Source organism: Nothobranchius furzeri, chromosome 13 (genome assembly GCF_043380555.1).
Source record: "Nothobranchius furzeri strain GRZ-AD chromosome 13, NfurGRZ-RIMD1, whole genome shotgun sequence".
Taxonomy (NCBI): Eukaryota; Metazoa; Chordata; class Actinopteri; order Cyprinodontiformes; family Nothobranchiidae; genus Nothobranchius; species Nothobranchius furzeri.
Genome location: NC_091753.1, coordinates 51,498,143 through 51,525,537, shown reverse-complemented (window position 1 = coordinate 51,525,537; position 27,395 = coordinate 51,498,143). Strand labels below are relative to the sequence as shown.

The following is a 27,395-nucleotide window of genomic DNA, read 5'->3' as shown; positions in this document are numbered from 1 at the left end:
GTTTGAAAGCAAAATGACAAATTACCAAGTGTTTGACTTTTGCAGGTTTTAAATCATTTAGCCTTTTATTTATTTTTCCACCTTTGTCCTGATTTGATTTTAAGATTTTTTTTAAACCTCTCAATCAGATTCTCAACCTGTAACCAATGAACGGATTAAAATTAATCATTTCTCCAACTGCTGACAAATTTCATATTGATGTGAAAAAAAGAGACAGTGGCCTCATTGTTTTTCCAAAACCAGACAAATAATTTATTGATCCTGTGCTTCATGGGAATGTTGGACTGTAGTCCTGTGAAACACTGAGATGATAAACACGAGGAGAAGCTCTGCTGATGCTTTGGCACAATAAAAACCTGAAAACGTTGACAGTAAATACACCTATACATTCATCTTTATTCATAAGCCTCCACGTTATTATCGCTCTCTTTCTCCCAAGAACACTTGAAATAGAAATGCATTTTCTAAATTGTTGGAGGCAATTTTCTGGCATTAATCTTTAATGATGGCTGTCTTCAGGAGAACAGGAGTCAATTCCAAAGTCTGCAAATCAAGTCCTCACGGTGCAGATGGAGAGCTGACCTGAGCAAAAAAGACTGGAAACACGGCCAGAGACTAAAATAAAAACATTTATGTTGCAAAACTACCCACCAATATCCATCGGACAGCAGGTTATGAACACAAATACGTGGAAATGTAGCAAAGTAATAGTGTGTGTTTATGATATAAACATTTAAATGCTTTAAATGTCACAGTTCGTGTGTGGACTTGAAATGATGATAAAAAGCACAATACTGAGAGCGGACATTTTATTCTAGTGCTGCCTGTAATCAGGAGTTCTGATAGCTCGCTTACTGCAGAGGAAGTTGATGGCTCCGTTAAAGTGGCTCTCAAATGAACATTTACACTTGCAGATGAGGTAAAAATATGCAGCAAATGTGCAAATGAAGTGAGCAGATACCTGCACGACGTAGCAGCTGCGCTTAAAAGGACGACACACGTTAAGGTGGAACCAGCACGCTGGTTTCAGGACGAATACTGTTAGTTGTGTCGGTCCAGCGTCACGCCGGATACGCTCATGCTTGTGCACAACACAGACTTGAATGACTCACACACACACACACACACACACACACACACACACACACACACACACACACACACACACACACACACACACACACACACACACACACACACACACACACACACACACAGGGTGGGGTGGCGCCTCCCCTCCCAAATGAGTCACCGGTGACGTCGCTCTTCGTGATCAGACCTCGGCTCCTCCTTTTTAACATCCGAGTGGTTTTTTTCCCCTCATCTTGCTCCATCTATCCCATGATGACAGGCTGCCATATGTTGGAAGCATCGACTGGAATACTGATGCTCTGCTGCCCTTTTCCAGCTCTTGGCCCTGATCTTAATTTCTGGCGTAACCCACTTTACTTCTATGTGTGTGTGTGTAATATACAGATGAGTGTGCTTGTCTTGTTTAGAGGAAGAAACAAGCAGAAGCAGACAGGCAAATTCATCTTTAGACAAGAAATAAAAAAGTGGAGCGATTAGGAATTTTGTCTTGCAGACTTCACAGCCTGAGTTGCTTTTTAAAGCTCCTCTTGAGAGACCCCCCCCCCCCCCCCCCCCCGGTATTGTGTACATATGTCACTCTTCCCCCTCCCCTGCCTGCTTTCTGTAAGCCTCATTTAGCAGCTGTATATCCTCTTGATACCCTGAGCTCTCCTGCGTCTGCCGTCGGCTGTTCTGCCGGTGGGCCTCCACGGTGTCGGGAATAGTGATATTGATGGTTTCTGCCTCGGTGTTGCCGCTGCTGGGGATGAGCAGGGAGTAGGACGCCGTCTCTCCCAGGTCGCACGAGACGAAGCGGTTCTCCCTCCGAGAGTAGCGCAGGGATGGGGAGCGGGCGTGGGTGGAAGACTGGCTGATGTTCGAAATAATGGAGACACTGTCCATGGCTTCCTCGTTATCGCAGATTTCCAGAACCTCCAGGTGGATCTTTACATTGGTGTCCCCCACCCCAGCTCCTATTCCCATTCCCATGCCGATCTCCATACCCATTCCCACGCAGCTGGTGCTCGGATCTCCAGCTTGGCCTCCAGATGATGGGTCGTCTGCACTCGGTTCATGGCCAACAGACTTGGAGCGGTACACTTCAACCTTTGAAATCAAGAACCATATTATTAATTCAGGTTGACTCAATTCAGCGTATTTCTATAGCTCCAAATCTCAACAAGTCGCTCAAGGCACTTTACAAAGTAAACATTCCAAATGAACCAACTTAGTGCACTGTGTTCAGTTCATTAAAGTCTCATTACTCATCACACACTGGTGAGATTACATCTCCACAGTTAACCCATCCTCGTGGGGAGCTGTGAGCTGCAGCAGTGGCCGCACTCGGGAACTATTTGGTTGTTCAACCCCCAAGTCAAACCCCCTAAAGCTGAGCGTCAAGGAGGGAGGTATTGGGTCCCCTTTTTTAAGTACTTTGGTATGACCCAACTGGGATTTAAACCCTGATCTTCAGAGGTGTGGACTCGAGTCACATGACTTGGACGAGTCATTATTTTTAATGACTTCTGACTTGACTTGATATAATCTTTAAAGACTTCAATTCAATTCAATTCAAAAATACTTTATTAATCCCAGAGGGAAATTGATTGCTGTAGTAGCTCATAATAATAATAATAATAATAATCATGTTGCAGCGAAACTGAAGAAGCCTCTGACTGAAGACACTCTTCCGTTGTCGGACAGTCTTGTGAAGAGAATGCTCAGGGTTGTCCATCATTTTCTTGATTCTCTGGAAAATCCTTCTTTGCATTATCTCCTCCAGCGGTTCCAAAACTGCTGAATTTCTGGCAGAGTCCTTGAAAGGGCTTGGAGTTCCTCCATCTTGTTGGCCGGTGATCTCACATTGCCCATTATGATTGATGGAAGAGATGGTTTGAATTTCCTCTTTCTCTGTCTCCGTTTCGCTCCCGCTCTGCATCCATGCTTCTTGCGTTTTAGCTCATTTGGGATTTGTGGCTTCAGTTGAGGTATTATTTCAGCCTTTCCAATGTTAATCAGCTGCTCCCGATTGTTAACCAGCTTGTTGCCTTGGTTACACATAATAACAAATGCTCAAAAAGTGAAAAAAGCTATAAAAAATAGCAGTAAAAATCCTCCAAGCTTCACAGCACCAGAAACAGAAAAGTAAAGTGTCCAAAAATTATAGTTTTTCTTGAGAAACTAGAAGAAAAAATGCCCAAGAAAAGGCAAAACTTACATATAGTCAACAGAGCTACTCCAACATGCAGCCGCCCAGAGCAGCGTGGTTCCGGGAAAAACAGATTCAACTCGGACTTGAATGCCATTGACTTGCGACTTGAATCGACTTGCATCTGTTGACTTGATGATGACTTGAGCATATTTGATATTTTAGCACAAAAGTGGCACGACATGGACAAAAATCACAAATCATTCTTCGTTCTGGGTTTGATGTTGTACGACGAAATGCTGCAGCACTTTGTTCATAATCAGTTTCAGTTGCACTTCCTGCTTGTTTGAACAAATAAATGAAGCTTTAATTCTGGAATTTATTTATTATCATTGTCATTAAATTGAAGTTGGACAGATGACTTGATTATGACTTGAAAATTCAAAGTTAAGGACTTGGACTTCCACATCATTGACTTTGGACTCAACTTGGACTTGGTTGTCTTTGACTTGGACTTGACTCGAGACTTGACTGGAAAGACTTGTGACTTACTTGTGACTTGCAAAGCAGTGACTTGGTCACACCTCTGCTGATCTCCCACTCCCAGGGTGGACACTCTACCACTAGGCCACTGATGTCTATCCCCATACCGAGCAAGCATTTAGCAACAGTGGAGAGGAAAATTCCCCTTTGACAAGAAGAAACCTCCAACATAACCTGGTTCAGCAGCCATCTGCCATCACTGAGCTGGGGTTTGAGAAGACAGAGTAGCCCAAAATTGGCAATTCAACAAAAAATCTACTGTTTAATACTAAAACATGCACTTTGTTTAAACTGCTGGCTTCATTGTCACTTGTAAGCACTGGCGGAGTTACCATTAGGCATAGGTCGGTAGCCGCCTGGGGCCCCCTTATGTTGGGAGGCCCCCTAGCCCTGACTGCCAGCACCCCTCAGTTAATGCCACAATGGACTATTCCTTTAAGACGCCGATGCACAAACAGGAAGTGATTGGTAGTCATTTCACTCCAATCCAGTTGGTGGCAGTAATGCATCAAATTGTTGTTTGCCATGTGCCATAAGACCAGAAGAAGAAGAAGACGAAGAAGAAGACGAAGAAGAAGAAGAAGACGAAGAAGAAGAAAAAGAAGAAGAAGAAGAAGGAGGAGGAGGAGGAGGAGAGAGGCGGGAGAGTTCGTAACAAACTGGAAGCGATAGTCAAAACATTAAGCATGAACTGGAGTTATCCTAGTGGCTCCAATAAGAGAAAGCAGCATGCTTCAAAAAAGCTTTTATCTTCACTTCCGAAAAAGACGTTGTTTTTCAATGCAAACATCAAAAGGAAGCAGAAAGGAAAGTCAATGGAAAATGTTTAAAGGGAGGAAAACATACACCAAAATGGAAAAAAGAACAAAAAAAAAACAAAACAAAAGCAAAAATAAAGGAGCACTGACAGGAAGAAAAAAGGGGAGCAAATATTAAAAGCAATCAAAGAGGGAAAGACAGGAAGAAAGAGGACTAATAAAAAAGCAAAATAAGTCATGGCAGAAGAGGGGAGAGTTTCAAAAATCCAGGTAAGATTGTGTAAGAGGGCCCCATGTCTGTGTTCGCCTTGAGCCTCCAAATTGTTAAATCCGCCACTGCTTGAAACTTGCTTGGACGAAGGCGTCTGCTAAATACATAAACATAAACATATAGCTGCATCTCCAAAAGGGGAACACTCAGATCTTTCAAGTCTAACTTAGATTTCCCTTCAGTTTGTCATAATTCTGTAAAAACTGATTGAGAATGGACAAAAGTAAGATCAGAACAAAAGGACATTTATCCTTGTTAACACGAGAGTGATAAAGGAACATAAAACAGTCTAAATAGAGTGAAGGCCGTTACCTTCTTGGCGTTGTTGGGGGAGATTTTGAGACCATCGCTGCTGACCTCATAGGTGGACAGAGAGAGCGTTTTGCCTGTAGGTGCCTGCAGAGATACGGTGCCCTGAAAGGCACACAGAGGGATGGACAGACCCCCTGATGAACGCTGCAAAGGGGAAAAAAAAAAGAAAACAATTCAACATCCGGAATATAATTTTTACGACGGCCCTTGGGGCTAGGAATTTCACGGGCAGAATTCATAGCATTATTAGGACTTGATTCCATTAGCTGAGATCATTAAAGTAAACATTCATGGTGCAGTCTTGAGCTGAATTTATGCACAGATTTTCTGAAGCCTGAAGCACACCTCAGCTGACATTTAGTTACAAGTTTGCTTGCATGATGCAATGTTCTGACTTAAAACGACTTTACGTGGAAACTGGAGCATCACATCAGGTTTGCTTCTAAAGCTACAACAGTAACAAACATCCTGCTGGAAGTGAAAAATTTGTTAAATTTAAGATAAAAGTGTAACAAATCCAAACCGTGGAACAAGAAAATGAAATGTCAGGGAGTTTATGCAAACAAAAGACATTACAACACACGTCATTTGTCACCAACTTAAGCAATTGACAACTGACATCCAGAGTGGCAACTTTAGGCATTTTTAATTGAATTAGCATTAGGTTAATTGAACAGAATGACTCTTAATGACTTAATTATCAGGAAATGCTGGTATATGTCATTCATTGCGTCATGTTGTCTTTAATTTGCCAAATTTAGAGGAGACAAGCTTAAAGGCATGCTTAAATGATTGCCTCATAGGAAAAAGTAAGAAAAACACTCTCACAAAACTAAAGCTATAAGGGAGGTGCAGCCAAGTAGGTGTGTTGGCCCTGGTCAGCCTGAAGCAGACCACCTCAGAAAGAGGGCTGAACAACAGTCTTGTTACACCCTGAAAAAAGGCAGGCCACCAAGATAAGTAAGCAAGCTATGCTATCCGGGCCAACCAGGTACAGATGGGAATGGCCCATAATTAAGTTCTTTAAACTCCTCTTCAGCGCCTTGGGCTTCCTGACAGGGTTGCAGAAGGCGCTTTATAAATAAAGCTTTGATTGCTTGATGTAGCACAGAAAACAGGTCAAATCTTTTATTTTCCATGTTATTATACACGGGGGAGCATCACGGCAGAGAACCCGCTTTGCTGATGAGATCCTCCCAGTGTGCACTGGAGTGCTGTGGTTGTCGCGAGTAAACCATTCCACTGCTGTTCCGCACCGCTGATGCTTCCAGGTGCGGTGCGGCGTGCCTCTTCTGGGACACGTCTGAAAATTGCAGCACCGCGGCTGGTTTGTAACACTCCACAGACTGTGATGGATTCTATTTGAAGCTGTGCCGTTCTGCTGCCGTCCGGCACCGCTGACGCTTCCAGTGTGCAGCAGGGCTTAGATGTTTTCTCTGCTTATGTCCGGTTCAGATCAGGAGGAGTAGGACCCAATATGCAGAGCACCAGACAACATGAGGCAGGAGTAGTTGAAAAAAGGTAGAATCCTTTATTTTGGGAGTTTATCCAAAAACGACAGGCAGGAAGTCAAGCCAGGCATCCAGAAAACACGAACAAGTTCAGGAGTCATTAAACGAGGAGTCTCAGGTTTTACACGGGGAACAAAACACGCTGACGACAACAATGGACCGACAAACACTGAGGGACAAGACAGGGCTTTTAAACAGAGAGGGAGACAATCAGTGGAACAGGTGACAGGTGTGAGGAGTGAAATCTAGAGGGAAGACAGGTGGTGACGGTACAGGATCGGCTCGGGGTCCTTCGACTGCCGATGATGTCACAGTACTGCAAGTCTACTCGGCTTTCACACACACATTTTGGAAAGACATCAGCAGTTTTGTTAATAAATTCTTGTTTGTTAACACCTAAATGTTTTCTTTATAATTGTAATTTGTTAATAAAACACCATATTATCTTTGTTTTGTAAAGAATGTGAAACTGCATAAAACCAACATCGGACTGACAAAAAATAGAACAGTTCTTGTATGTGAAGCCACATCTGTTTGTATTAATGTGGAGTTTGTCTGTATATTCCCTTAGTTGTTATCTAAATACATTCTTTGATTCAAAATATTGCTTGGTGTCTTTCAATAAAGTTCTTATATTTTATTTTGCCCCATTTCATCAACATCAAGAGCTTTTGAGGGTCACCGTTTATCATTTGCTTATATTTTACATTTCCTTTAGAATTTCAAACACATTTTCTCCAAAAGGTGTTGATTTTTGGACTACAGGACTACAACCGCTAAGACTACAACTGCAAAACCCTAACCCTAACCCTAACCCTAACGTGATAACGTAACTTCCGTAAGCTTCATGTTCAGCCAATCAACTACTTTGACGTCATCTGCAGTCGAAGGACCCCGAGCTGATCCTGTACCGGCAGGTGGCATCAATAAACTAAATGGGGGAAAGAACTAAGCAGGAGGGAAGATAAACATAACCTATAAAACACCGAATAACTAAACCTAAAGACTAAGGGCAAATATTAACAACTAATAACTAGAGGGATGAGGAGGACTAATACAAAATAAAATAGGAACTACCAGAGAGTGACTAGGAGAAAACATGAGGGAAGCCTAGAGAGGGCTGGGGAACAATGAGACACAGGAGGAGAACCTGGAGTGAGAACAGGAGGGGGCTGGGGACCAGAGGGACACAGAACATGACAGCTTGATGCCAATGATCTGACCCTTCTCAAACAGACAAACATCTTTTCCACTACCATCCAATGTGTCTTTCCACACGATTGTTTAAGAAATGAGAAGCAACTCATTGCAGCAGTTGGGTTAAATAACTTGTTGCTGTCACGTTGAGAGCAGGAGGAGTAGGATCCAAAATGCAGACACCCAGAACGACATGAGGCAGGAGTGGATGTAAATGAAAACATTCCTTTATTAGGAAGGAGAACAAAAATTCCATAGGGGCAGGAAGCCAAAAAACCAATGTCCTGAAATCCTGGAGACCAAAGGCTCACTTAAAGAGCACAAAACCTAGAGACCAAGTGACGAGGAACTAAACAACGCTGACACCAAACAATGGACCGACGAAACACTAAGACACAGACAGGGTTTTATACACTGAGGAGGACGAGAGGGAGATGAGCTGCAGGTGTGGGGAGAGAACCAAGTGAAAGCAATTAACTAATCAGGGAGGAAACTAACATGACCTAAGAGTAAGACCTAAAGACCAGAAGAGCAGCAAACATAACTAAAATTCTAAGGGGGGAGCTGAAACTAAAGGAAAACACTACAGAAAGAAAAACTACAGGGACGTGACTAAAGGGGACCACGGGAGCACTGGACCTGGGAGGGGGATACCTGAGGAGGGAAACCTAGAGGGCTGAAGATCTGGGGACAAATGAGGAACACAATGAGACACAAGAGGAAGACGCAGACAAGGACACATGAGGGCGCTAGGAGACACAAAAGGAGAACCTAGACAGTAGGGATGAGCGAGTACACCTCTATCTGTATCTGTATCTGTTCAACCAACTAAATTATCTTTATTAGTATCTGTACTCGGAATGGGCGTGGCATAACCCAGAAGTAGGCGTGGTTTGACCGGAAGTGGGTGTGGTTTACATCAATATATTATTTTAAGTCTGAAATTGATATGGAATGATCAGAAGTTGATATGTGTATTGTTTATTTGAAACTATTTACAGCGCAGCCTCAGAATTGAGATTAAATATTTTTGATCACAATAGTAAAGAAACTATTACAGAACAAGTGTTTCAATAAAATCAGAACATTAATATTTAAGTGCATGGATTAATGCATCTGAACTCATGCAGTAGGAACTAGGAAATATGAAATGCTAGAACCAGACACAACTTTATGTATATTTTTTTATTTTAATTTGATTAAACAGATTTTTTTCTTAACGTTCTTGGCATTTTGCCCCACACAAAGTTAAACACAACAATGTTGATTAAGGTGTGTGTCTGAGAGAGATAGAGAGGGTGAGAGGGAGAGAGATGGAGTTAAAAAAAAATAAAAAACCTGACCGGAGCAGAGGTAGTGAGTGACTGATGCAGCACATCAGCTCTGTCTTGTCAAATGCACCATGTAAGTTACGAAAAAAGTAACTTTAAATATTCAACCGAAAAAGAGGCGAGCTGAAGAAAACCTAGGGAAAACTGAAGAAACGTGAGCAACAGTGAAGCAATCACAGCGAGATCCGTTACTGTCTGTGTGTGTGTGCGTGGATGAACCGGACGGACTGCGCTCCCGGCCAGCTAGAGAGTTTTGTGTGTAGGGAGGGGCGGGTGCTCTATGTGACTGGCCAATCACAGAGCGTGAAGACAGTCAGTTACCCAATGAGGATTTTCCTTCAGCACGATTACAGATATTTACGAGGTTTACTCGTTCCATGCTCGTATTCGTCAAAAATGCTTTATCCGTACCGGATACTCGTCTGAAACGAGTATCCAGCTCATCCCTACTAGAGAGGGATGGAGAACACAAGGAGACACATGAGGGGAGACGCAGACGCAGACTATGACAGTTGCAGCTGAAAGATAATCACATGCAGTAACTGTCCAACAGGAGGCTCCTACCTGTTTGCTCATAATCCAGGTGGAGATTTTTTGTTTGTATTGCATGGTGTGCTTTTGTTTAACAGCATCAATATCCTCCAGTATGTGTATTAGAACCAGAATGTAAAAGCCAGAAGTTTACCACAGGCGCGAGTCACCTACATAAGCGCCCTCAAAGTCTCTGGACTGCCGTAGAGGCTTTAATCATACTTTGTCGTTCATTACCAGTTAATGGAACTGAGCCATCATCATAAAACAGATGCAGTGCCTCACCAGGGTTTTTTCTGTGAGGACAAATCAAAACGCCTGCTGACATCTTAGTTCATGGAGCCTCCTTCCTGCTGTTTAAACCAAAGCTGGATCTGGATCATGGCCTCAAGTGGAAGGAGACAAACGTGTTAGTGAACATGTCTCCTCTACGAGGCATGCATCTGAACTCTGTTACTGCTGCTGGGATAAAATGTAAAAACATTTTAGCTGAAATTGGGGTTATTCATTCATTTTATTTGAAAAGTTGTGAATCAAATTTCCTTCTTTGTTTTTTTATTGATAAAACACCCACTTCTATGACTCACATTTAATAACGTTTCATGTTTTTCCAGCGTATTTTTCCAGCGTATTGCAGAAACACAGTGAATAAAGGCAAGCCTCTGTGGAAATAATGTGTGTGAGACTGTAGATTTTACCAGCAGGAGACAGGAGAAGCACCAGTGGGGAGGCTGTAGCCGGTCTCATTAAGCCTATAAATTATTTAGGCTAGCTAAATGTGGTTAGTTATCTGATTGTGGATGTAATGCAAAACAGAACCACTCTCTCTCTCTTTGATTGTGTCCTTAGGGTTAGAGAAACCACACGATGTTGAGCAGAAAGACAATCTTTAAGTTAAAAGAGAAGAGAGAAGCATGAAGCTGCAGTTCTGTTGAATTGTTTGATGCAAAAGTAAATATGAAGATTTGTGGAGCAAATTAATTTTATAGCAACGAAGAGGCTGCCACGCCTGAGCCTATGTTGAGGGGACATTGCCATTTTCTTTCTTTCTTTCTTTCTTTCTTTCTTTCTTTCTTTCTTTCTTTCTTTCTTAATTTGACTCAAGCTGAGTACATATTACTCAAACATAGTAGAATGTACTCAGAGTACATTTGATTCCATGGACTCAAATGTACTGTCTTATTTATCCTGTGGGGACCCCGTCTTCATTGATACATTGATGAACCATAGTGAAATTGGATGATATATCCTTCTGATGTACCTCAGCATGTCTATTGCCTAGCAACAGAGACAACATCATGTAGATAAAAGCCTAACGACATAATATGCCGCCATTTTCTAACAAAACTGTAAACCTTGCCTGCTCCCTCCCACTTTGTCTGCCATTGTTACCGAAACTAAAATCATCCATTTGGTCTGCAATGCATCTGGGAATAAGTGTTGGCCATGAAGGACACATATGACCTGTCCTTCAAATTTGGGACGGAAAGGATGCATTTATGGGTCACATTTGGAGGAGCCTTCAAATCTAGACAGCGCCTTTTCACATTGCGATGGAGTAAAAAACCTTCAAATGCAGCTTGTAGAAATCAAGCTAGTGACAACATTTTTATTGAAACAATAGCTTTAAAAGCCCAAATACACTGCCGTCAGCCTCCATAGTTGTTGTATTTCATGCATTTGCTGTCATTGAGTTTTGGGTGGTGTGGCTTGACTTTTGTTGCTGAATTTGCTGCAACTCTGAGGTGGCATCAGGGAGCCGTAGGTCGTGTTTAAGACCGGGGCGGTAATGTGGTGCAATCGTGTCCTTTTTACGAAGGATTATGCAATTGCAGTATAAAGGGGGAATGGGGGCGATCTCCCCACTGCTGCGGACTTCTATTTAACTTAGATAGATAGATAGATAGATAGATAGATAGATAGATAGATAGATAGATAGATAGATAGATAGATAGATAGATAGATAGATAGATAGATAGATAGATAGATAGATAGATAGATAGATAGATAGATAGATAGATAGATAGATAGATAGATAGATGATAGATAGATAGATAGATAGATGGATGATAGATAGATGATAGATAGATAGATAGATAGATAGATAGATAGATAGATAGATAGATAGATAGATAGATAGATAGATAGATAGATAGATAGATAGATAGATAGATAGATAGATGATAGATAGATAGATAGATAGATAGATAGATAGATGATAGATGATAGATAGATAGATAGATAGATAGATAGATAGATAGATAGATAGATAGATGATAGATAGATGATAGATGGATAGATGGATAGATGGATAGATAGATAGATAGATAGATAGATAGATAGATAGATAGATAGATAGATAGATAGATAGATAGATAGATGATAGATGATAGATGATAGATAGATAGATAGATAGATAGATAGATAGATAGATAGATAGATAGATAGATAGATAGATAGATAGATAGATAGATAATAGATGATAGATGATAGATAGATAGATAGATAGATAGATAGATAGATAGATAGATAGATAGATAGATAGATAAACCAGCAGTGGTTTGTCATGCAGTAATAAACTCATGCATAAATGTTCCCTGCTTTCTTAACACACTGTCAGATATTTCTGTTCCATTCACGGTTATCTCTAGCCTGGCAAGCCAGACTAAATAAATGTATTATTTAGTCTGGCAACGCTCCATTGACAGCTCTTGATTGTGGGGCGGGTTCTACCGTTGTCTTTCAAATGATCTCCGGATGCTACTGGACAATGAATGCGACATACTCTTGTTTCACTCTGTTGCATCATCCCACCCACCAGGCATATAGAGTGCCCTGATTGGCCCACAAAGCGGACAAAGCTCTGTGATTTGTTCACTAAGCAGATAGAGCACTATGATTGGCCCACCATTATTGACCAATTACAGCTCTTTATGTGTTTGAAACCCCTCTAGAGAACTGTGATTGGCCAGCCAGAATGCTGTTGGGGCTGCAGAGGTTCCAGTGGAGCGTTCCTAGACCGAACTTTGCAAAGCAAGAATTTGGTCTAGTTCACTAGGCTACGTTTTCTCATCATTGTTCCTGTAAGTCCCTGATTATCATTTTCATAAGTTTCAACATCCATCTTAGTAGCAGTTTAACTTTTTTTCAACTAAGCTTTTCATGCCTTCAGTGGCCCCATTGCTTGGGCTTTATTACTTATGTGATGTTATTTAATTAGTTTCATTGACGTTTTGAACCTCGAGCACAAATTACCAAGTTGAAAGTACCAAGATTTATATTTTCTTGATTGGGAAATGTGAATATGGCTTTTTGGTGACTATTGTCTGCATTGGCCAGTGCAACAATACACCAAACATTTTGTATTTCAGTGAAAATGAACAAAGCATTTGTTCTGGCTGCAGTTTGAGCGGTACAAATTTGATCAGAAATAATTAAAAATACATTTTATTAGTTTTCCAGGTAGACCAGTCCAACTTTTCCACACTGAGCCTATTGGCCGATACAAAACAAATCTACAAAAAATGCCTTACTTGCAAAGTCATGTGAAGAGAAACCAAAGAATTTGTCCATCAGAATGAACTCATAAAAGTGTATCGGGGAAACTTCCAGATTATATGTGAGACACATTATATCCACAAACCCCTACGCAGTTGCAGCACATTTACTCTAGCTGTGCTATTCCCACGTTCTGAATCAATATTTAATACATTACATACATTCAAACCCTGTTTAATCATTTCATTGTTGAGCTCTGGATGAATTCTCCAAAGAGCAGAAGGGGTTTCAGTGATTTACATGCGATTGCACATTAGATCTTCACCTCCCCTCGGGGAGTAGGGCTCGCGAGCCCACCCTGAGCCCTGTGCTTGCTAGCAGAGGAGAATGTCACAGAAAGGGTAAACACATCTTTAAGCTGTAATTCCAACTCTCCCTTCGGATGCTGAAGGCCAGAGGCCCTGGCAGTAAGGGGAAGGGATACTGGGTAATGACATCTAGTCTGCTAACAAGGAACAAAACACAATCAGAAGTATTACTGCAAACTGTGTCATAGTTGCTAAGGTGGGCTGTTTTTTAATCTGTGTGTTCAGTCTGAGTATAACTAAGAACTGGAGAGGTTATCTTTATCTTTTCTGCAAATGCATAACAGCTGTGCATGCACATACACTTCTAGTCCTTCTACATCTACAGATTCCGACCAACGAATAAACCCAGAGGAGACAAATCACTTAGACTTTTAACTAAGATATTCAGAAGTAGGACAGAGACGCACACACACACACAAACAGAAGTACACACATGCCAGCAGCGAGCATCTCAGAGTTGTGCATGATGCAAAGTGAGTGCCAGAGCCAAGCTGTAGATGCGTGCTCCATGGATTTTCCACCCCTCTGGTGGTTTTCAAACCAAAACGTTTCAAACTTGCAAATGGAATAGAATGGAGAGAAAAGAAAAAATGTGTTTGTGAGGGCGTACGTGCATGTGAATGCGTGTTTTCACATCCGTGTCAGTGCCAGAAAAGATTCTGTGGGACCAAATCCAGACTCGTGGTGTCATTCTTCCTGAAAGTTACGGGTCAGTTTCAAAGGTTACGGCAGTGGCTGCTCGGCTTTTTCACAAGCGCAGTGAGACTGACCTGAACGGACCCCTCATGTGTTTCCGCACCTCTCTATCGCCGAGATTCACTCCTCATGCTGCCTTTGCTGCTTAGTCCTTGTTCAACAAGCCTTTTGGGTCTCGTGAAACACAGACTTGATTAAACTCCTGCTATTAAAAGCACAACTGTCAACAAAAAGAGAAGAGTATCTGTGTGCATAAGTACATGCAACAAGCTGCCTTAAGGCTCGCAGTTTAGACTGCTGTGAAAATTTGCAATTTTTAGCTCTTTTTGGCCTTTTCTCACACAGTTTGGTTCAGTATCAGAAAAAATAATCAGAGTGCATACAAAATGCAGTTTTCATATAAGAATTTCATTGATTAGGAGACAAAAGCCCTGAGTAAAAATGCAAATGACCCCTAAGCTTGACTAGCTGTATCACCTTTAATGGCAACCACTTCAATCAAGCATTTGTAAGTGCGAGTAATGATTTATTGTTCTGCCACGATGCAGGGTTTTCCATCATAAACGTTCTGTTTAAGGTCAAATCACATGATCCCAATCAGATCAAAGGGAATTAGGCCGTTTTGGCTTGCTTTTAGCATCCCCTAGTGTTCGTTTGTGGAACTGAAAGCAAAACCTCCTCGCTGTGCATTCGTCTCTTCACACCTTAATCTAACAGCTGAAATGTCTTCCAGATTTCCTTAGCGTCTACAGGAGTGATTCATCACTAAATTAAACAAATCAGCTGTGTTCATGATCTAAAACATGCAGGAAGCAGACTGCAGTGCCAGGTGTGTCAGCTCAATTCCCAACAGTAAAGTCCCAACAGACTGGACTGGAAACGGTGAGGCTGCAAGTGGAATATTCTCACCACAGAGGGCGACAGAGGCTAGGTGGCATTTCATTAACCCAGTAAAGGGTCATTTTAGAACATACTGGCTCAAGAAAATTATTTAAAATATGAAAAAGTTGCGAAGTATACCTTTACGTCCAGAGATTGATTGGGTCACTTAAAGTTCCTCAGACCTGCTGCAGGTCATCATCCTTCTGCAAAAACCCAAAGCAGTGGTACTCAGTTCCGTGCCTGGAGTGCCGGTAGCACTCTATTTCAACACACCTGATTTCAATCAGCAGGTGATTAACAGGCTTCTGCAGAGCCTGATGAGCTGCAGCACAGGTGATTCAACCACTGAATCAAGTGTGTTGGTGCAGAGAAACCACTAAAACATGCTGGATACCGGTCCTCCAGGACCAGGATTGAGAACCACTGTCCTAAAGTGTATTTCAGCAGCAAACTGATGATCGGACATTCTCCTACAAGATTTAAATTGATGACTTCTGATCTTGAAATGGTACTTTACTTGTACTTTTAATACATTTTTAGTAGTCTTTAGTAGGAATGAATGCCTTGTAAGTCACACCCAGAGGGTGCACCATTTTCAGGAACTAGAAATAAGCCAGATCAGAACTAAACTTTAGACAACAGGATTTGGGAGTCTTATTTCCTGATATTTGGACATCTTGCCACTGATTGACTAACATCAACCACTGAATCTCTTTGATTTGCAACGTTAATGTTTTATCTCTACAAATAACGCAAGCCTGAAGGAGTTCTGCTGTGTGGTGGAGTTGCTAATGCTAACAGTCAGCTTCTACTAGTAGAGACATTCTCTGCTGTTTCCTGGATGCTAAACCAACAACAGCCTTCTCCACTGTGAATCAAGATGGGTGAGTCCATAAGTGACAGTGTGACGTAGATCTCTTTCACCGTCTATTTTCTATCAAAAGCTAATGCAGGAAATAGGTGTAGGAGATATTCAGCATGCATTAAAAACTCAGATTACAACCAGAAATAATAATGAAAAAGGGTTTTTCAGTGAAGTACCACTTTGAATGAAAGTAAGTGAGATCTGCAGTGCTCTAAATGTTTTTATTCATTTTATTAATCTTGAATTACTTCAGAACAAGAGATTATGTGCTTTTTTTGGATATGTTAGCATATTTCATGTTGCCAGATGGGTTCTATTTAAGTCATTTTAAATTTTGAGGGATCTGGCTCTAACGAGACATGGCAGGCATGTGGAACTGAACTCAGCTTTGCATGTAATGCTGTTAATCACAATTAATCCATGACCTAAGAAGGTGGGTATTTACTTTTCATAAATTCAAAGCTCATTATGGCATGCTTAATGAATTTTTACCACTCAGTGGAGTTGTGTGTTTAGGTACAATTATAGAGTGGTGTAGAAAAGAGAACAATGCATTACTTAGTCCACACTACACAGATAAACAGTTTTCCCTGAACTTCCAGTGACACACAGATAAATAATTTATGGATTTATTGTTTTTGTTTTGTTCTTTCATTAAAAAGTCATTAGAGCACACATGTGCACTCATAAATACACATTAGGAAGACAGCTTTCATCATTAATCCTGAATACATTCTGTTGGTATTATTACTTCCCAGGGTAAATCAACAAATCGGGCTAAACCTGGTGGTATGTTTGGAGACTTGGAGCGGTATCAAATGCATTTTGGGTTTCTGAAAGAAGTTGCAGATGGCATTCTGATCAATTAATGCATTCTAGAGTAAAATGCTGTGTGTATAAACAAAAAGAGAAAAGCTGGTGTAACAATATTATCTCAATCACATGCATACTATCTTATTTTGTAATGTTTGTTTCTGATTATAATCAGTCAATCAGAGGTTTTCATGCAGGCTGAACATGAAAATAGTCTCCTACACCTTTCTCCGGCATTAGCTTCTGATAGAAAACAGACGGTGAAACTCTAGGATTAGAAAAGCCTGGCAGACCTACGTCACACTGTCACTTAACATTCATGGACTCAATCATCCGGGAAAAGCTGGTTTAACGTCCAGGAAAACAGCAGAGAACGTCTCGGCTAGTAGGAGCTAATCGTTAGCATTAGCAACTCCACCACATAGCAGAACTCCTTCAGGCTTGTGTTATTTGCGATGACAAAACATCAGTGTTCCAGAGCAAATGGAGTCAGTGGTAGAGTCACATTGCTGTTATCCAATCAGAGGCGAGATGTCCAAATATCAGGAAATTAGACTCCAAACCCTGTCGTGTCGTGCCACTCTCTGCCGCAGCAGACTTGTCTGTGCTCATCCAAAAGTTTCTGCACATTTTTTGCCACGTGAACAGCTCACACGGCATTCATTCCTACCAGAGATCCCTGCAAATGTATTGATTAAGCGAGCAAACCATACCTTTAAATTTTAAGGTGTGATGGAGAATGGAGAAACTGTAGCAGGAAAAAAAGTCACACAGGTATTTAAAGGTGGAACAAGCTCCTTTTCAGAATGTCTTTTTAATTCTACAATAATTAGAAAGAGACAGATTGACAATATATTCATTTTATAGTCCTAAAATTGACCATTTGCTGGAGGAAGAAGAGGTTTGATTACTTAAAAATAACAGACTCTGTTTGTAGGAAAAAATCAATTAATGCTGGCCATTAAACAGTAAAGGGTAGGAACAAATAGCCTAATTTAATGCTTTAAGATCACACTAATACTTTGCTGTACCTGTCTGGGTGTCCTCTCTGATTTACTCCGGCACCACTCCCAGTCCGTCAGCTCGATTTTCCGACATTCCTCATGCGACAGCCTCCTCTCTGGCCCTTCAAACACTGATGATGAGTCGTTGAGACTGTGATCCTGTTCCCGGTGATGGGGAGGCAGTGAAGGGATGCTGGGAAACTCTTTGTCGGTCTTGTGGTTCTCGTGAGGAAGCGGGGGACAATCAGCCAGCACCTCCCCTCCACTGGTCTCTAAAACAAGGCCTGCGTGTGAGGAGCTGTCCACCGGGGGAGAGGTGCTGAAATCAAAGATGGGACTAATCCTGGAGAACCCACCACTTTCCAGTGCATCAAGCCGTGGGTTTGAGAAGTCACAGTTGAAAAGGCTGTGGTAAGCGGGATTTTCTACAGGATGGCTGCGGTGGGACTTTGTGGCGTGTGACAACTTGTAGACTCCATAGCCTTGTTGGAAGGAGAGGTTGAACTCAAACTTTCTTTTCATCGCTGCGGACCAGACAAATTATTTTAATATCGTTCTTACCAATAACATTTCAAAAGAGCTTTTCGTACATTTTTTTCATGGAGAAATCCATTCTTGGTTCTATCAAACCTGACCGTGTGTTAGGAAATGACTTTAAATCTACCTGAGGGTTCCTGTGTTGCATCCCGTTTGCAGTTAATGAAGCAGCCACATGGCATGTGGATCCAGCGCTCCGACAGCACAAACAGGGGAGTGACCGCAGGTGCAAGCAGAGTGAGGAAGAAGCTCAGGGTCTCCAGGGAGGAGCTGCGTGCGTTTACTGCATGCCGTATGAGCACCAATGTCTGTGAGCGAAAGGGAAGAGGAAATTAGTTCACTCGGGGAGTCAGCTATTCAAAATGCATGAGGAAGTGGAGCAAGGAGACGTGAATGAGAAGAAAATTTACACAAGATGGAGTTTCTTTCATTTGAAGTTTCTTTTGTTTTAAAATCCAATTCTTCACTACAAAAATGTCACATTGTTGAGCCACTTTTACAATAGCTTGCATTCGCTGTGACATTTTTGCAACATGCATTTCCCTCCAGAGCTGCAAGAGTTGTTCCTCCAGGGTATTTTACAGAAGAAAAAAAAACTGGTGCAGAATTCTCCCTTCAGAATAAGTCTGAACATTATTGTGACCTTTGCATGTATGAAAATGAAGCCTTGTGCTCCTTTTCTGGGACTATAAACACTCAAATCCCACCATTAGGATAGTGATACGTGTTCACAAGTACATTGATAATCATATGTAATCGATTTGGAAGAAAACAGAGCAGAACCTTGACCTGCAGCTGATTCAGACCAGATCATAATGCTGCTACCACAGGCTGGTAGGGCCAGCACGAAGCATGGTGGGTGCATCATTTTCTCCAGTTACACACCAAATAACCTTCTTTCATTTACTAACAGCCCAATTTTTATTCTCCAAAGATAATTAGGACTACACGGCTGTTCTGTCTCAACACCTTTAGTTAAGTACAAAACACTCAGACTTTAATAATCTGTGTTTTTCTCCTTTTGATCATTTTATGTGATGTCACCAAATATTGAAAGTTTATTTTTCACATTTATTCCCCAAACACCAGTCTGCGGCCTTGAGGAGGTTTGAAAGAATAAAAGCAAAATGGGTTTTTTGCATTCTTTAAATGATTCAGGAATAGTTTCAGATTTGTTTACTTGATGTAGACAGTTTGACCCTTCTGAGAAGAAAATGACATCTTTTCATCTACAAAAAAAATACAGACAGAACACTTTTAAAAAAATGAGAAGCTTCTCACTGCATCTATATTTTGGTTAAATAACTTTTTGGCAGCTCTGAATTTTTAATTATTGAACTTGGTTTCCAGTGAGAAGCTCTTTGTTTTGCTAAATTTATCCCAGCCGATTCCCAACTCTATTTCCCGCAACAAAATATACACTTAATGGGAAAAGTAAAACAATCTTTTGCTAACAACTGCCTGTCCAAAAATAAAAACACCACCTGAATTTAACTGAGGAAACAGGTAGGAGCCTCCTATTGGATAAATGGGTGATTATCTTTCAGCTGGCAACAAGTTATTTAACCCAACCGGTGCAATGAGTTGCTTCTCACTTCTTAAACAACCGTGCGGAAAGACACATCTGGTGGTTGTGGAAAAGATGTTCGTCTGTTTGAGAAGGGTCTGGTCATTGGCATCAAGCAGAGAAAACATCTAAGGAGATTGCTGAAAGGACTAAAACTGGGTGAAGAACTTCCTACTCCGTTTAACCGCGGGCAGCAGAGGACGTTGTCGCCCTCTGCTGCCCGCTCTCTCCTCTCCGATGATGCAGTCCCATGCACGATCCGATGACTAAACTCCATCGTCTCTGTTCATGGTCCCACAGCCACGTCTCCTTATCTTGATAGCTTCTTTTATCCATCTTTTGTATTTCTGGTGTTCGGTGTTTAAGATCCTTGTGTTGTCCCAGTCCATTACGTGGTTTTCTCTTATGCAGTGATCTGTTACGGCTGACTTCTTTATTGTGCTTTCTGCTTCTTGTTTCGCTGCTCTTGTGTGTTTTTGACTTGTTTCTTTCTCGCACTCCTTTCTATGTTCTATTGTTCGTGTGTTGAGTTGGCGTCCGGTTTCTCCTACGTATGTTTTATTGCAGAGTTTGCATGGGATTTCATAAACGACTCCACATTTAAGTCCAGCTGGTATCTTATCTTTTGGGTGTACTAGTCTGTTTCTAACTGTTGTGTATGGTTTTGTTGGTGTGTTTATGTTGTGTTTTTTCATTGTTGCTCTAATTTTTTCTGTTATGCCTCTGATGTATGGTGAGGCTATCACTGGTTTTGGTTCTTGTCTTTCTGGGTTGCTGGTTGTTTGCTTGGGTTGTTCTTTTCTTTCTGTTGTTGTTTGTTGTTTTCCTTTGTTTATCGCCCATGTCGGGTATCCACAGGTCTTTAAAGCGTGTTGTATGTGTTTGTCCTCTTGTTTACGGTCTCTTTCTTCTGTTACCATGTTTGCTCGGTGATATAATGTTCTGATTACTGACATTTTGTGTATGGTGGGGTGTTCTGATGTCAATAATAGATATTGGTCGGTGTGTGTTGGTTTCCTGTATGTGTTTATGTTTAGGGTCCCGTCGGTCTGCCTGGTTATTTTCATGTCCATAAAAGCTATGCTGCCTTCTGTTTCTGTCTCATATGTGAATTTTATGTTGCCCGTGTCGTCAATGTTGTTTAAGTGTTGTGTTAATGTTTCTGTTTGTCCTTTTGGTATGATTTCCAGTATGTCGTCTACGTAGCGTTTCCATAGTTTTATTTTACCGTTTAGGGATTGGGGGGGGGGGGGGCAGTGGCTATGGCTTTTTGTTCTAGGTCTTCCATGAAAAACTCACACAGGGTGGCTGATGACGGGTTACCCATGGCGAAGCCTTCCAGTTGTTTGTATATTGTGTTATCGTATGTGAAGTAAGTGGAGTTAGCTACCAGTCCTGTCAGTTGTGCTATGTCGTCTGCTGTGAGGTTTGTTTTTTTTGTGTAAAGTTTTGTCCTGTCTGATTCTGTTAACTACTATGTCTATGGTTTTTTGGGTTGGTGTTTTTGTGAGCAGGGATGTGACGTCATGTGAGATATGTCGTCATCTTCTATTGCATTTTTGCAATGTTGATCTGTGTTACCTACTAAAGGACTAATGATTTTGCTGATTTCTTTTACCATGTTGTATTTAGGGTTGGGCACCGAGAATCGAGTATCAATTGGAACCGGTTCCAACTGTTCATTTTCCCTGGAATCGCTCAACGTTTTTTATTTCGATTCCTAGTTTCAATTCCTAGTGTGCCAACGGAAGAGGAATCCGCGGCCGATCTCTGTGAAAAAAAAAAAAACGTGATCTGCAAATTGTGATCAACGCTTTTCAGAGCTGATCACACCAGCTGTCTGTCCGCAGCTGTGGTCAGAAACAAACACACTGGCTGTGCTGCAAGTCTTTTTCTTTTTTCTTTCTTTCTCCAAAACATGTTTTTGTCTAAATGAAGGTGGTGTTGTTGTTCATAGAATTAAAATTCATGTTGAAGTTAAGATTATTTCATCAAGTAGGACCTGTGGTTAGCTGGCTCATGTAAAACATGTCACGACTTCAAAGAATCGGAATCAGGAATCGATAAGAACCGGAATCGAAACGGGGAATTGGAATCAGAATTGTTCAAAATCAAGCGATGCCCAACCCTAAGTTGGTGTACCTATACTGTCAACTATTGGTCTAAGTGGGGTGTTTTGTTTGTGTATTTTTGGAGTTCCATATATTCTTGGTATAATGTTTGCTGTAGGAATCCAGTTTGTACATATTTTCTGTTATTTTGCCTTTTTTTGTAGTGGCTTCAGTAATTTTTTCATGTTTTTCTTAATGTTTTCTGTTGGGTCTTTTTTAAGTATTTTGTATGTATTTTCGTCCTCTAGCATCTGTTTCATCTGTTGTTTATATTTTTCTCTGTCCATAACTACTGTGGTTCTTCCTTTGTCTACCGGTCGAATAATTAGCTGTTCATTTTTGGATAAAGCTGTAATGGCTGATTGTTCTTCTTTTGTAATATTGCTGTGTTGAATTTGGCTGTTTTTTAATATCCCAACTACGTTATTTCCGAGTTCTGCTTTCTTTCCCTCATCTGTGATCTGTTGACATGCTAGTTCTGTTGCTACGATGAATTCATCATATGGTATTTCCTTTGGTGTGACTGCAAAGTTTAAACCTTTCTTTAATATGCTTTCTTCTGCTTCTGTTAGTTGGTATTGTGAAAGGTTACGTACCCATGAGCTTTGTGTGGTGTTATCTTGTATTTCTTTTCTCTTTTTCTTTTTGATAAGTTTGTTTAACTTCTTTATGTGTCTTTCTTTTACCTTTGTGAACTCTTTTTCCTGTTTTTCCATCATGTGCCCTTGAATTTGTTCCTCCACTTTTTCATCAAGTTTGTAATTCCTTTTTAAGTCCATGTGTCTTCTTTCCAGTTCGTTATCCACTTGCTTCTGTTTGGTTGCGACGTTTCTTATCCTTTCTTTGAGTAGTGCTTTCTGTGTTCTTTCCAGTATGTTCCGTGCTGTCTTGGTCTGGATCGGTGTTTTCAGCTGTAGGCTTGTTGGTGTGATGTTTTCGTCCCGGCATCTTAAATAGAAACGAAGGTGGTTCCTAAGACGTACGCGTTTTTGGTGTAAACATTCCAAACGGCGGAAGTCCTTTGTTCCTTGTGGTCCGTATTTTTCGTACGTTCTTGCTGTGTTTGTCTTCAAATTCCGTTTTTGGTTCTTTTTTAAACACAGATAAGGTTTTTTCTTTACCTTACTTACGTTTCGTTTGCAGCTGCAAACATTCTCACAGCTGACGCCGATGGTGGCGTCACTTCCTACTCCGTTTATCCAAAGAATAAGAGGAGAGAGCGGGCAGCAGAGGGCGACAACGTCCTCTGCTGCCCGCGGATAATGGAGTAGGAAGTGGCGCCACCATCGGCGTCAGCTCTGAGGATGTTTGCAGCTGCAAACGAAACGTAAGTAAGGTAAAGAAAAACCTTATTTGTGTTTAAAAAAGAACCAAAAATGAATTTGAAGACAAACACAGCAAGAACGTACAAAAGATGGGTGAAGAACTGTCCAACGCTTTATTAAAACTGGTCTGATGAGTCCAGATGGACCCTGTTCCAGAGTGATGGTGCATCAGGGTAAGAAGAGAGGCAGATTAATGGGCCATTCCCATCTGTACCGGGTCGGCCCGGGCTGGATAGCGTAGGTTGTTTACATATCTGGGTGGCCTGGTATTTTTCCGGGCCAACCAAGGCTCATTTTCAGCCCTCTTCTCGAGCGGGTCTGCTTCAGGCCGACCAGGGCCAACACACCCACTGCTGACAGCAAATTCACACCTTCCATTAGAGCAAGCCTCTGATTGGTGGGTAGAATCAGCCCACATGGGCTTAAGACAAGGATGTGTGGAATCAACCGGGCCAGGCTGGGGCCGGCTGGGGCTACCCGGCCCGGGCCGACCCGGTACAGATGGGAATGGCCCATATGTGATGCACCCATCGTGCGTTCCTACTGTACAAGCCTGTGGGGGCAGTGTTATGATCTGGGATTGCTGCAGTTGGTCAGGTCTGGGTTCAGCAACAGGACGAGCTCCAAGAATGAGGTCAGCTGACTACCTGAATATACTGACTGACCAGGTTATTCCATCTATGATGGCACGGGCATATTCCAAGATGACAATGCCAGGATTCATCAGGCTCAAATAGTGAAAGAGTGGTTCAGGGAGCATGAGACATCATTTTCAGTCCAGACCTTAACCCTATTGAGAATCTTTGGGATGTGCTGGAGAAGGCTTTGTGCAGCGGTCAGACCCTACCATCATCAATGCAAGATCTTGGTGAAACATGAACGCAACACTGGATGGAAATAAATCTTGTGGCATTACAGAAGCTTATCGGAACAAAGCCACAGCAAATGTGTGTCATAATCAAAATTTTATAGCTATGCAAAAATAAATAAATAAATAAATAAATAAATAAATAAAGAATATTTAGCTGAGACTGAACTTCAAAACCATAAAACGTTCATTTCTTTCAACAGAATGTTGCTCTGAGTAATGTTTCTGTTGCTGGTTCATGTGTTCAGACTGCGTTTATCAAGTTTATTACTTTATTTCCTCAGTATGATCAAGTGTGTGTGAATGTGTGTGTGTGTGTGTGTGTGTGTGTGTGTGTGTGTGTGTGTGTGTGTGTGTGTGTGTGTGTGTGTGTGTGTGTTTTACTTCACAATGTACCCTAATGAATGATGCCCTGCGGTCTTCATTAAGACCTACAGACTGCTGTTCTCAGGTCCTTCAGGGAATGCTAATTTGAAACAATAGTGAGGCATTATTAAAAGGTTGTTTTTTATTATGGTGTTTAATGCATTTAATAAACAAGAAGATAATCCCTGGAAATTTCACTGTACTGGCATCAAGGGACATCGAATTCTTTTTCATTCATTAATTCGCCGCCCATGAGGTCTCATTGTTTCAGTTTTATTCTGAGAAGAAACAGAACACTTCATCAGCAGATCTCTTGTTCATGAGGAGAAAATGAAATAGTTTTTTTCTCTTTTGTTATGATGAACATTTGTTTTCGGGTGTTTTTCTGATTCTTTTGGCTGCTCCTTTGTGGATGGTGCATCCAAAAACCCTTCATGACCATTCTGGGTTTACAACAGAGCAGCTCTCCTTCCTGAGGATGTTAAAACCCTAAAGTTGGTTTTATTTTAAGAATTAAATTCATATTTGGTCAGTTTGAATCAAACAACACTTGTAATTCAGAAAAAAAACGTAAAATATTTGATATAATTTTGTGTGAGTTATTTTATTCTTGGCATTCATGGGACTCCGTAAGGCTGCTTACCATCATTGGCATCCATAAAATGATCCGAACCACCGCCAGAATCATGGAGAAGCGCTTCTGCGCAAACACCACCGGCGTGTCTCCAACAGCAGCTGTCCTCTGTCCGCTGACGGACACCGGGGACACACAGCTGTCTCTGATCTCTGTCCCGCACGAACTCGGGCTCAGCTCGTTGTACGCGCCCAAACTTTTATCCAGGCTGTCCCGAGAAAACGACGGAAGGTCACAGAGAGGCGCAGAGCCGCTCAGTCCCCGGGACATGTCCAAGTAGCTCGGGTACAGCAACGTCCTCTGGGGCTCTCTGGAGCACAGCAGCTGATACGTGAGTGGGATGAAGAAACCCAGCAATCCACAGAAGCACAGGAAATAAAGCGAGAAGAGCAGCAGGATGTAAAAACCGTTGCTTTCGGGGAAGCAGCCGAGAGAGGCGGGCGTAAAGCTGCCCCATCCGCACAGAGGCAACACGCTGACGGCCAGGCTCACCGCCCACACGCCGCCGACAGCCCACATCACCCTGAGGGGCCGGCGGACAGACTGGAGCACCCCGAACCTCTTGGTGACATAAAAAGTGTACGCTGCTATGAGGCAAGCCTTCATGTTGCTGGAAACCCCCTGGAACACGTACAGAAGTCCGGACAAAGTGCACAGGAGGCCCGACCCTTCACCTGCGCGCGTCTCCCACTGGAGGAGCAGGAAGAGGGAGAGAGGCACCACGCTGAGCAGGTCATCCACGGACATGGAAGCCACGATCAAACACAGAGACGTCTTTCTCCTCATCCGGAGAAGAGAAAGCAGCGAATACACGCCTCCGACAAAGGTCGCGGCGGCGATGGTTACGCACAAGCCGAACAGCAGGAGGCGGATCTGCCTCTCCATCTCGGTGGGGTCTGATGTGTCAGAGCCGTCCGTGAACAGATCGCTCTGGTTAGGCGCCGGGGAGCCGCGGTGCCTCGTTGGCATCCTCGTTAAACGGAGCCGTGTGTCTTTCTGCACTTGTGATCGGTCAAATTAGGCTCAGCTGCTGGGAAAGTTCCTCCAAATACTGCGCGTGAATGCGCGCCTCATTAAAAAGCAGATTGGTGAGAGACTTTAAAAAGCGCGTCCTGCGTTGATCCATCTAACGCACGGAGCTGCGGGGTCTTCTGGATGTGGAAGCGGCTGGCTGGTGCCGTGTGGGCTGGCAGGCACTTGTGTTCGCCGCTCAAACAGCGTAACCGGAGCGTCTCCCGTCTCCAGCAGCCGGTTTACGCGCTGTCGTCATCACCGTTTGCCTCTCACAGCAGTCATGACGGGAAGGAGGTTGAGCCAAACGCAGCCCACTAGCGTTTCTGTCTGCATGGAAGTGGTCCAACTCAGCGCACCAGGAGTCTTCATGCAGTTCAAACACCAATTCTCTACAACGAGGAACGTTTTTAAGGTGGATTTGAAACAAACGGTTGAAATATAATATTAAACTAATCAATTAAAATGTTAAAAATCATACACAAGGGGTACGCAATCCTTGTCCTCCAGTGCTGCCATCCAGCATGTTTTAGTGGTTTCCCTGCTCCAGCACACATGCTTTCATTCAGTTGGTTCTGGCTTCTGTAGAGCATGAACACCTGGTAAACAGGTGATGTAACACTTTGTGGCAAGGTTGTGAAACCCAGGCAGGATTTGATCCCCAGACTCCCGGGTGAGAGTCACGTGCACTAACCAGTCAGCCAAAGGGGCATCTCTGTGGCCAAGTAGTCATAGTGCATGACCAATCGGGATACAGTGACATGATACTTACCCTGTCACGCACTGAATTAGGTGTTTTGGAGCAGGGAAACAATTAAAACATGCTGAATAGCGGGCACTCAAGGACCAGGATTGCCTACCACATATGGAATTTAGTTTGGCAAACAGCATGGGTCCCAACTGCTTTTATCCATGGTTTCCACGGTAACCCCACAGAGCCATCATGGAAACCGTGGAAAACCTGTTTAATAATAATAATAATAATAATAATAATAATAATAATAATAATAATAATAATGCATTGAACTTATATAGCGCTTTTCAAGACACCCAAAGACGCTTTCACACACTCTCACGTTCACACACTGCCAGTGATGGTAAGCTACTTGTAGCCACAGCCGCCCTGGGGAGGTCTGACAGAGGCGAGGCTGCCATTTGGCGCCGTCAGCCCCTCTG

At 42.2% G+C, this 27,395-nt stretch overlaps 1 protein-coding gene across 1 annotated transcript; it reads right to left on the bottom strand.

The window, feature by feature from the left end:
- Positions 1-1,665: 1,665 nt before the first annotated feature.
- Positions 1,666-27,395, bottom strand: LOC107380055 (probable G-protein coupled receptor 149). Its single transcript, XM_015951082.3, has 5 exons — positions 25,218-27,395; positions 18,465-18,645; positions 17,828-18,324; positions 5,105-5,248; positions 1,666-2,178 (listed from the first exon to the last, which is right to left on the bottom strand). The coding sequence occupies exons 1-5, from the start codon at positions 26,175-26,177 to the stop codon at positions 1,666-1,668; spliced, it is 2,295 nt and encodes a 764-aa protein (XP_015806568.1). The 5' UTR covers positions 26,178-27,395.